General features: G+C 45.9%; 1 protein-coding gene across 1 annotated transcript; it reads left to right on the forward strand.

Annotated features, from left to right (window-relative positions):
• Window positions 1-1,731: 1,731 nt before the first annotated feature.
• On the forward strand, window positions 1,732-5,399 carry LOC144160542 (E3 SUMO-protein ligase ZBED1-like). Its single transcript, XM_077691808.1, has 2 exons — window positions 1,732-2,827; window positions 4,527-5,399. The coding sequence occupies exons 1-2, from the start codon at window positions 1,754-1,756 to the stop codon at window positions 5,397-5,399; spliced, it is 1,947 nt and encodes a 648-aa protein (XP_077547934.1). The 5' UTR covers window positions 1,732-1,753.
• Window positions 5,400-12,188: the final 6,789 nt, after the last annotated feature.

Raw genomic sequence — 12,188 nt, forward strand, 5'->3', positions numbered from 1 at the left:
CGACAGCGTCGCGCTGCTAGTGTGGATGCTCCGCTGAGCGGCCCGTAGGAATGCACACTGTGGTCGCGCTTCTCGCCGTATGTGCGCACGACAGGCGCAAACAAGAGTGGTATGCTGTAGTTCGGTTACTCAACGTTCAATTTATAGCATGGAAGCGGCAGTCAGTTTTCATTATTACGCCAAAAAACGCGACGACTCATCGGGAATCTCAAGCAGTGGGTGAACCGCCTGACGAGCCCTGACCTTGGGATCCAGCGTGAACTGGTGAAAAGGGCCTGGACCGCCAGCCGAGCTCAGGGTATCCCGGAATAGGGAAGCCCCCCACCGGGCGGGTGCCGTAACATCTGCACCAGCTTTGCAAATGAAGATTTATTCATCATCATCAGAATGGCCGTAATTGTGACAATGAACTTGTGCGCTGTGGCTCGTAGCAAGCTCGATCTTTCCAGACTATTGCTTTGAGCCTTCAATAAAAGCATAAATAGAAACAAATCAGGAAGCCTCGATCTCTGAAATTCAGTTTACAACGGCAATCTCAATCGCTTTCACTGGTAGCATGACGCATTCTTGCATTTGTGGGATGCTCTGAAATGGTAACACTACTTAACTGCCCCGAAATTCCTTCTAAGAGCTTACGATATTTTTTAGGTGTTCAAAAGGCAACATAAAATTACTGAATTTTGATCAGCGCAGAGATATAAATGTAACCGCTGTAACAGGTCTTTTAAATGAAATTTTAGTGACTCTGAAGGAAGGTTTGATGAATAACGGTTTCGGATCGCTTATTTACGGCTTTCGTCGCAAGTGAACTTGCGAATTGAATTGTCAACGCACGCAGTACAATCAACATCTTATGTTTAGCTAGGTTTTCGCAAAGTGACAAGCAGGCTTACAGTGTGCAAACCAAGCTTCTGGGACCTCACAGTGAGCACAAATTTTCTGTGACGGCTGCTCTGTTGACGATTTGCGTTCCTTTTAAAATCTAACAGGTGCCTGCAACACCGAGATGTGTTTGCATTCTTGCGTATAAGGTCGCTTACGAACCCTAGAGACGGCAATAAATGAAATTGCGCTGTTGCAGATGTAGTAAAACATTTCCTTTTTATTTCTCGTTGCAAATCAGCGTAACGGGTTCCCGGTAACTACTTTGTTTTGTAAACTGAATATCGCCTTTGTCTTGGCATTTAATTCTTGAGGATTGGTTAAAAAATGAAATGAAACGTCAACTTTACAAGAAAACCTTCATTCCAATTGAATGCGTATACAGTAAATTACACTGCTTTAAGAACGGCCGGGGAATATAAATAACGAGGAGTTTATTTAACGAGTTCTTAGAGAAATAGGCACGTTCACTTTTTTTATTTCATTTTTCCTGTTCGGTGGAACATGCAAAGAGTCGGCGTGACATTCCTGCAGTGTGTTTCGTTACCGACGTTGTTACTCTCTCGTCGGCTGACGAGCGACGATAAAAGCGTACACAACGATCGGTTGCTGGAACTCAAGTCCCTTTATTAGGCGAAGAGAAATGGTGAACCCCCCCCCCCCCGGTCTCCGATGGCGCGGCGGCGCAAGCGTGGAACACGATATCTAACGCGTCATACATCCGGCGGGTCAGGTAACGCGAACCACTCGAGCAAGCGTGAGAAAGGCACCTTCAGCGAGCCGTGAAGTGCGCGTCCACTACGCTTTTACGACTTTGCTGATGTTCGGATACCTCCCAAGTGCCTCGTAACAACGTTTGCAGCTAGTTCAGATGGGACGCGACAGAACAAATCGCACTCGACGGTATTTCAAGTATGACAGCGTCTCAAAGACATCGACATGCCAGATTGAGGACTGCCAGCACGTTGTGTCGGGCGACCATGGTGGGAACCTCGAGCGTCATTTGCAGCGACACCACAAGGAAGTGTACGACAACATTCAGGCCGACAAAGCCTACTCTACAAAGCGTGTTGCATATGACGAGGCGGAAGGCTCTCCTGCGGCAAAGCACAGGCAAGTGTATATACAGAATATGTTTAAACCCATTTCACCGAAGTGTGTTTCGCTCGAAATAACAGAGGACAGCATCATGAATAGCTGCGTTGAACTAGTCACAAGACACGGTCGGCCATTTCGGCTAATTGATGACTCAGGCTTTTGGAAAATAATCGATCCGGTCCTAAAAGCGCTCAATGCTAAGCGAGCCATCACAACAGAGACTGTAAAGGACAGGGTCCAGGAAGAAGCAAAAAGCAAGCGAGAAGAAATTTCGCAGTCACTGAAAAATGGGATGTTTTCTTTAAAAATCGACAGTGCCTCGCGACTTGACAGGGCTCTGCTTGGCATCAACGCACAGTATGCCGAAAATGGAAAACTAATTCTTCAACCTCTGGCCATGAATAAGTTTTACGATAGGCACACTGCAGAGCATTTGACATCACAGGTGAAAAACACTCTGTCTCGCTACGACCTCAGTGTCACCCAGGTGTACAGTGTCACAACTGACAACGGTGCAAACATGCTAAAGGCTGCTTGCCTTCTCAGTGAAACAGACGATGAACCCGACGCTTCCAGTTCAGACGAGGATGACGATACCGGCTACCCTGAATTTGGATATTGCGGCTCTCTGCTGGACGATTCAGAAGAGGCCGAGTGCCTTGGTCTTGATGGAGCCGATTTTAAGTTAGGCGTCAGGTGTGCTGCGCACACGCTGCAACTGGCAGTCAGCGATGCTCTTAAGGACTCCGGTTCAAACACCCTCATTGCAGAGTGTCGCGCACATGTGAAGAAACTGCGCGTACAAAGTGCAATGGGCTTGATACGAAAGCTAGGGCTAAGGAAGCCTGTTATTGTTATTTATTTATTTATTTATTTATTTAAGTATCCTAAGAGCCCGGGCGGGCATTACATAGGGGGGTATTGAGGTATAGCACACTAATAATACAATTACATAAAAAAATAACATCGTGTGAACAGAATAGCAAGAAAAACAGTAATACAAGAATTGCACTCCGAAATCGCACAGTACAACGCTAAACAAAACTATGAAACAAACAATAACAAGCGATATAATGTCGTACAGGGAAGAACGAATATGTTTACAACATAACAGACACAATGAAATTAAAGTTAGATATTGGTTTCAGTCGTTAAAAAGGAGAGAAGTGCTGTTTGAAAAGAAGAAGCGTCTGTTGGTGTGGCTAGGATTGCAGGTTGTCGTATCCGGGGTCTGGGGTCTCGGGGCTCACCGCATCGGACCAGGATTGAGGGGCCAGGGCCACAAGGAGAAGCAGGAAGGTTTATATACAAGTAGGGGGTCATGGTCAGGATACAGGGTCGAGTCCCAAACAAAGGGCCTGCACGGTCTTAAATGGAGTTTCAGGTCCTTGTACGGGGTCTCTGGCTCTAACCGCACGAACCAATCACAGCACGGGCACCGTGTTACCAGGGCCCCTGTCATTGGGCCCTCCGGGGCCTTTCACTGGGGACACATGAACCAATCACAGCGCAGGCTCCGTGTCTCCAGGCTGTCGGTCCGGGGTTCTCCGGGGTCTGCAAAAGTGGGCGCACGTTCCGGTCACGGCGAAGGACGCAGGAGAGGGGTGCCGACCTTGACTGCCAGGCTCTCCAGAAGGGCGCATTCCTCTTCGTTGTTTTACTGTTTTGCAGTATTCTCGGTGTTTTCTCCGCGTTCGACCCGTTCTTCGAGGAAAGACGCTTGCTTGGCTTCCCGGGAGCTTTCCGACCCCGTGGAAATGGTTGCTGGGCACTTTGGGGACGATTCCACGAGCCGCGCGAAATTCACTTGCGAAGCAGCACATTAAGGCTCCGAAGTTTTGTTGTCGGTCTCGGTCGCTACAAGGTAAAGAATTCCATTCGTTTATGGCCAATACAAAAGGAGAATTCTGATAATTTTTTGTGCGGGCAAAAATGGGATTAAATTTGTAAGCATGATCTACGCGTGCCGAAGTATATGGTGCCGGAACGATAAATTTGCGAGCGAAGGCCGATGGGTTATGGTACAGTGCATGGAAAAAAGATAACCTTGAAAACTGCCTGCGCAGGGTGAGAGGGGGAAGATTTAGTTGCTCTTTCAAGGCAGAAACGCTTTGGTATCGCGAGTATGAAGACATAATAAATCGAGCGGCTTTGTTTTGCACTGATTCAATTGTGTTATTAAGTCCAATTTGGTGAGGATGCCATATTTTTGGCGCGTATTCGAGAGAAGGGCGAATCAAGGTATTATACGCCTGAAGCTTCATGTCAGAATTAGCCAGATGAAGGCGACGTTTAAGCAATCCCTGCTTTTTAAACGCCTTCGAAGTAATTTTTTCTATGTGGGGACCCCAGTTTAAGTCGGGGGTCAATGTTACGCCCAGGTATTTAAAGAATGAAACCGTCTGAATTTCGGAGTCATTTATTAGATAAATATAACTATCTGATCTAGTTACGGAAGAAAATCGGACGTGTTTAGTTTGTTCTACGTTTATTTGCATTTGCCATTTTTGGCACCATTTAGTTAGTGTTGATAAGTGAAGCTGAAGTGCACTAACATTATTGATTGCCCGACACGCTGGATGTCGACATTGAACATGTTGACCAGGTTCGTTGAAGTGAAGGACTTCGCTAAAGACTTCCTTTCACGCGAACAGACCGCAAGTTGGACTGACAGCATGTGGGCCAAAGTAGAAGGGCTGATCCAATCCCTTCAGCCAGCACAAGGAGCCACGAAGGTGCTTCAGACAGAACAACTGACAATCGGAGATTTCTATGGTGCTTGGATGACGGGTTCCATGAAGACATCAGCGACACCGCCGCCACTGGCACAGGCCCTGGTTCAGTCCATGAAGAAACGAGAACGAAATCTCTGCAGTACGAATATCTTTTGTGCTGCATTGTACATGGACCACCGCTATGGCCTTCTGCTGACACCTGATCAAAAATATCAAGCGAGGATGCATCTGTGCAAAATCTGGAAGCGAATCACAGTCTTCACAGGCCTTCAGCAGAAGCAATGTTGCAGCTTCATTTCAGAGAGCACCGCTGCGCCCACTTCTGAAGGACCGGAGGACGCCCTCGAAGAGTTTCTGAAAACGCAGGAAGCTGAGGCAGGAACTGAATCGCGTTTGACAAGTAAGCCAGGATTATTGGACATGGTACTTTTGCTAGAAATGCTGGACAAAGAGCCATGCCTTCCAAGAAGCACAAATATGTTGAAATTTTGGGAAGAGCGCAAAGAGCGGCAACCGGAGCTATACATGTTAGCACAAGTGGCCCTTGGTGTGCTAGCCACACAAGTCAGTGTGGAGAGGGAATTTTCTGCACTGAAGTTTGTTTTGTCGGATCAGCGGTCTCGCTTGCCGGAGAGTACACTCGATGATCTGCTGCTTCTGAAATCGTGCACACTTCCTCAATGATAATGCGGGATTCAAATAGGAGGAAAAATATATACTAAGTTTTGTTGTTACTTTTCTTCGAAGTTTCTTGCAGAGTCCCTCTAATTTATATGGTAGTTTTGGGACGTAAACACCCAATTATGACGTTCCTAATTATTTAATTTATCAATTATTATTATATAAATTTTATTAAGTGTTCTACTACTGTTCATTTTATAAAAAAATACCTTACGAACGGTTACGGAACGTTTTTTTTTCGTTCCGGAACAGAAACGGAACGGAACTTTTTTCTGGGGAACGAAACAAAAAACGGAACGAAAAACATTTCGTTCCGACACCCTGTGTGGGCTCAATGTAGGAGTACGCATGTGTTTTCTTGGATCCCTACAGCAAAGAGCTGGTTGATACACTCGAGAACATACAGAATAGGGCAGTGCGATTCGTATTAGGTATTGGCGCTGTCAACTTAGGAGGAGGGAAAGTAAAAGTAAACTTAAATGGTAAGACGGGAAAGATCATAGACGAAACCTGAGGTTGAAATTTTTTCGTAATATCTATCATTCGGAAACTGGAATAGAAGGGGAGAAGTATATCCAAGCGCCATTCTACATATCCCAAAGTGGGATCGCTAGATTGAAGCAAATTATTACCTTTCCTTTAAGGTGACGCCTTGCGCGATTCATTTTATTTTAGATCAAGATGAGAGTCTAATTATCTTCCACGTATGATTTTATCCAATTTATAATGACGATTTTCACCGCGCTTTGTAGAATTATTTTTTTATTTGGTCTCATATTTGATGCTTAGTGCACGGCCTCCGCGATCGGCTGCCGGCGGCGCTCCGTTGCTCCGGCCGTCCAATTCAGCCGGAGAGAGCGTAATTTCGAAGGGGCCGTTTCGCCATTTTCAGCCGCACCGCAGCGCGCGGAGCCGATGGTTGAAAGCAACTGCCGTCTGTGCTGCGGCGGTCGACGAAATGGCTTTTGACAGCTTTTTTCCGTTCCGCATGACAAAAATAAACGGCCATAGCTGCTTTTAGGAATCGAAAGTAATATTAGAGCACCTGGTGATGCATTTATTTCAGCTACGGTGGCGAATAGAGGGGTTTATTTCACATGCGCTGTACCGCACTACGCTAAACGGAACCGACTGCCTTTCCGATAACACCACCGCTGCGAAATTTCCCACACTTAAATGATGTTCAGCTCGTAAACAGGTGTTGTTTTTTTCTTATGCGGCCGTACGGGCTTAATTCAGTTGTGTACAGCCAAGGCTACTAAGTTGAGACAACAGGTGGCCGCTCTCTTTTCTGGCATTCGAATCAATCTTTATTGGAGGTAATGCTCAGAGCACTAAGAGACTGAAAAACTCTGGAAGCGAATTATGTTGAGTGATTCCTGAGCGACATTGTAATCTTCGTGGCGCATCTGCGTTATGCTATTACGTTTTCGATTTCAGCGGCAACAAACAAAAAAGTTAAACTTTGATGCACTCCGCTTTTATTTCGTTCTTAGAGGTATTTCGGTGCCTACGCAATAATCACTGTGATTGGTATGAATACCTAAAATACAAGAACCTTTCGTTACATTGAGGATCGCATAGCTTAAAGTAAAATGCCTTCGTATTCCTGCAAGTAAGCAGAGTGTCTCTGTGAACGGTTTTATAGGTGAAATTTACAGGCTAGGTTCCGATCAATAGCTGCGAGCGTCGACAGGGTGCGTAGAAAAAAAGTCGCGTTGACAGCATATATCTTGCGGGAAAGCCGACTTTCTGGCGTTCGCTCTGTATATGTCGATCTCGATTTATTGTAGGGTTTAACGCGCCGACGCAACGCAGGCGATGAGGCGCGCCGTAGTGGAGGGCTCCGGATTAATTTTGACCACCTGGGGATCTTGAACGTGCGCCGAAATCTCGTATACACGGGCGTTTTTGCTTTTCGCCTCCATCAGAAAAGCGGCCGCCGCGGCCGGCAATCGAACCCGCGACTTCGTGCTATATGTCGATCTCATCTCGGCCCTAAGAAATACATAAAGGAATTGATCGCCAGGGCGGTTCCATCATTACGCTATGCTTCGTTTATCTGCCATAATTAGTTTACAGTGACGTTATAAACGTTACAGAATTCCGGTTTTTTCTAATGGCCCCACGGGGATTGTATGGATACAAAAAACGGCTGTAACTTTTGTTTTATGAAAACTATCGCGAAACAAATATGGCAATTAGCAGCGGAGACGATTCGACCATTACACCAGGTTTTATCTGTTTTTAACCATTCCGTAGTTCACAGCTGAAGTTGGCATTTCCGTCTGCTGTCCATAGACCTACGTGAAGGAAACGGACAACTCCATGGTTGTCCGCTAGAATAAACTGTAGTTCCTCGAAGTTTTATTAAGCTAATTAACTACGTTCAATCACAAGTTACAAACAACGTGTCTGTTTCATGCACTTCGATTGCAGCCTGCTGGTCCTCTGGTCAGCCCTCACCGAGGGGAACGGCAATAAACTTTTTTCTTTCAATATACCCAGTACTTTTACTCACAAATGTAGGATCTCAAAGCGTGTGCCTGTCACAAGCAGAAAACATGTCAGTGCGATGAAAAATTTTGTATATATGCTTATAATTTAAATTTGCTTTGCAGTGGCCTGGATGTTAAAGTTTCGTGCGTGATGGGGCTCGGTCGGTGACCGTTGCGACAACATGGCACAGTAACCGCAAACTTGTTCATCACCACAAATAACTCTTACCTATAAATAACCTCCGAGAGAGTAGTGCGTACCACTCCGTACGCTTGTTCCACGCTTGAAACATGGTCAACCTTTCGTTTATCGCTGGCACATCTTTGCTTCAGTTAAATAAGTTTCTCTGAGCAGCTGAGACAAGCCGACTTCATAAAACAATTGTCAGGTCTTTTAATTCATCAAAACTAACAACCGCAGGGGAGTTAAGAGGAATTACGACCGCGAAGACACCCACCCGCACAATCTCCGCCAAGCCATTCAGAGGAGTCAGTGCGAGCGGCCGAACCATCGGCTAACACCGCCACCTCGCGGCACGTTGCGGAGTGAGCCGCATTACATTTTTTTGCTGCGGGACGCGCCGAATGCGACGGCCGGAGCAACGGCGCGCCGCCGGCAGCCGATCGCGGAGGCCATGCTTAGTGTTATGTATCTTCCTGCTGTAATGCATGCAAGGGCAAGCAGATATCAAATAAATAAATAAATAAATAAATAAATAAATAAATAAATAAATAAATAAATAAATAAATAAATAAATAAATAAATAAATAAATAAACTTGCGGAGCCGCAAGTTCGCCTCCGACGGGTTGAGAACCCTACGCATTCAAACTTGACCAATGAAATATTTGTTGCTTTATTCATTGCAGTATGCAAGGTTTGCGGTATGAATACTACAATTGCTAAGTTATTTGTTTGAAAGAAAATATGAAACTCTTGTCTTACGCCTTTTCTTGCGTGAACACCGAGGGATACAACTGCAGCAATCTGAAGAAGGGCGTCATTCGCAACACGTCTAGAATTTTCTTAACGTAGTACGACTTTAGAGGAAAATTAAGTTCTTTTGGACTATTAAGGAGTGTGCACGTAACTCATGAAAATAACATAAAAAATATATTGAAACTGAAAGTACTTTTTTGATCTCTTCTAGGATCAGCCCTGTGAAAGATAATCAGAAAAGTTGATCGAGTAGAAAATTTCTTTGCAAAAAAATGGGCAAATAGTGGACATACTTTTTGTGTGAAGTAACTTACATTGAATGCTCCTGAGTGTTTTGAGGAGTACCGAACCGCTTCGTAAAGGCATTCGCACCGGTTTTATATACAAAAAAACTGGTGAAGCAGCTGTTGTAAAAATAGTTGATTTTGTCAGAGCATGAAAGTGTTGTCTTAAAAGAAACTGCCTGAAAGAGGCACTTTCATCTTTGTGAAATTCAACCCACTAAAGTATGCGCCTTCCACCCCCCTACCCCCATCCTTATTTGTTTATTACAGGTAAGCCGCCCCACAGAAGACATCAGGACCTGGACAATACATCTATTCCAGCTCTGCAAAGAAATGAATATTTGCCGTCTTTGACAGTAAAAGAGGCACAGCAATTAAAGGAACGACCATTTGTGAGCATTGTTGAATAAAAGACATCCCCGCATTTCCCCGAGGGGAAGAATGTGAAAGTGCGAATGCACGAGTTGAATTTGCGCGGTTCGGTAATGTTCGCGAAAGAGAGATCACACACACACACACAACTACAAAGAAAGAAAGATGCATTTATTCACAGACACCTATTTGTGTTGTCGTTGTACTTGATTGCTAGAGCGGATCTCAGCTTTGAAATTTCGTGTCAGTACTCCTTTAAGCGGGTGCATTAGCCCTTCTCACGCCCGATTCCTGGCCAATCCCCCACGTGGGTATGTGCCATGTCAGCGGCCAGGCAGCGCGCGCCCATCTCCCCCCGTTGCCAAGGAAGACGAGGAGATTCCTGGCCAATCCCCATCTCCCCCCGTTGCCAAGGAAGACGAGGAGATTCCTGGCCAATCCCCCACGTGGGTATGCTATGCGGACATCGCCGGTGGACGCAGGTTCAGGGTCGCTTAAGAAGTGCATCGCACTTAAAATTCATTTTGGTGTAAACTGACGCTGATAATTAAGCCAGGCTGCGCTGAAGGCTGGACGGCTGGTGGTTGCGCGCGGGCTGACTTTGAAGTGGGTGCAGTGGACCCAAAATGGTGGGTTTGTGCTGCTGTACAGCGCGATTGAGTCATCTGCTTGCGCTGCATGCAGTGGTCGTCCACCGGCCTCAGTACAGTTAACGCACTGTGGCTGAACTACAATGCCCGTAGCACGGCCGAATTTCCGGCAGCTTTAGTCCGGCTGGAGTCCGACAACCGGATCTCGGCTGTCCTCCAGTGGCCGTACTTCGGCCGCACACGGGTGGCTTTGGGATGGCCGGAGCTCTACGGCTGGAATCTGGCCGTATGAACGTAAGCCGGTCGACTGGCCGACAGACACTGGCCGTTGGACAGTGATGGGAGTACGGCCGTATACGGCCAAAAGGCCCACATTTGGACACGGGCCGAACATGGTTGCCGGAGAAAGGGCGGCAGAAAATCACCGGCCAAAGTACAGCGGCTTGAGTAAGGCCGAACAGTCCTGTGCTGCCTGGGTTGCTACTACATATTCAACAGCTCAGGTTATACCAATGATTTCCGCAGTGAAAATGCTACGTTCATCAGCAATTGTCTTTGCTACTGCCACTGGTGGATTGAAAACAGCGAAACCTGCATGACAGGAGGTTTTTGAGCAATTAGTAATGTAGTGGCAATAGCTACTGTACTTGTCGTTGTGTTCATGAAATTCTTGGCGCAAAATTTGGTGTGGGAACGTCTTTCTGTCGTGTTTTAACAAGAACAGATCACATTCGATGGCCCTGTGGTCCCAGGCGGTCAAAGCGCCCGAAAAACTCAGATGATTTGACGGGAATATTTCCAACGAATACCGAGACATGTATTCTTCCAAACGAAGGGCAAGACGGCGGACCACTCTAGGCTTGGTTGTATACAGTATCTTGTACCTATTTTCAGACACTTCCCCAGCACAGCGATGGTCCTTTATACAAGCTGTTTTGGCTACATATACTCCACTTAAGTTTGCTCGACGGTACTGCAGGGATCATTCATTGCACTCAACGTAGAGACTAACGATACCGGAGGTGCGATATGCGCCTGTGGCAAGTCTGAGGCCCAGATTGTGTACTGGGTCAAGTGAGGTGAGGACAGACTGGCCGGCTGACCCATACACAATACAGCCATAGTCAAGACGAGACCGAACCACCGAGCCATAAATTCTTTGCATACACATGCCGTCTGCACCCCATGACTTGTGCGACAAAATTTTCAGTATGTTCAATGTTTTCGTGCAAGTCATTTTCAGTTTCTTTATATGAGCTCCAAATGTCAATTTCCAGGAAAAAGGCACACCTAGGAATTTGTGCTCGTTGTGCACTGGAACAGGTAAATCCTTAATTTTTATATTAGGGTTGGGATGCATACCTTGTTTTCGCGTAAAACACAAACATGCATACTTCTCGGGAGAAAAACGAAAGCCATTTTTATCCGCCCATCGTTGTAACCGATTTACCGTAGTTTGGACCTACCTTTCACAGATCGAGAGAGCGAAAAGCGATCTGCAAGTCGTCCACATAAAGGGAGTAAATACCCTTTGCCAAAGATTTTATCTTGGTGGCAAAAAGGGCCACCCTCAGTAAACTGCCCTTAGGAACTCCATTTTCTTGACTAAATGTTCGGGATAGTGTATTGCCAATTCTTACATTGAAGGTTCGTTCCCGGAGAAAATCGTCGATACATGAAAACATTCGCCATCTGATTCCCATTGATGCTAAGTCCTTGAGAATTCCACAACGCCAGGTTGTATCATAAGCCTTGGCCATATCAAAAAATATGGCAAGGCAGAACTGATTATTAACAAAGGCATTTCGTATCGTTGTTTCAAGCCTCACCAGGTGGACAATCGTAGAACGAAACTGCCGAAACCCGCGTTGAAAAATATCTAGATAACCAAAACTTTCAAGAATAAAAACCAACCTAAAATTCAACATCTTCTCAAAGGTCTTGCACAAACACCCTGTTAAAGTTATTGGTCTCTAGCTTGATGGACACTCGGGGGGCTTGCTGCCTTTCAGTAATGGTATTACGATAGCCTTTTTCCAATCTTTAGGCAGCGTGCCTGTTTTCCAGATTTTGTTAAAGAACTCCAAAATCACTTCTAAACACCCATCAC

Source organism: Haemaphysalis longicornis, unplaced genomic scaffold (assembly GCF_048455015.1).
Source record: "Haemaphysalis longicornis isolate Haplotype H1 unplaced genomic scaffold, Haemaphysalis longicornis Haplotype H1 scaffold_105, whole genome shotgun sequence".
NCBI classification, from domain to species: domain Eukaryota; kingdom Metazoa; phylum Arthropoda; class Arachnida; order Ixodida; family Ixodidae; genus Haemaphysalis; species Haemaphysalis longicornis.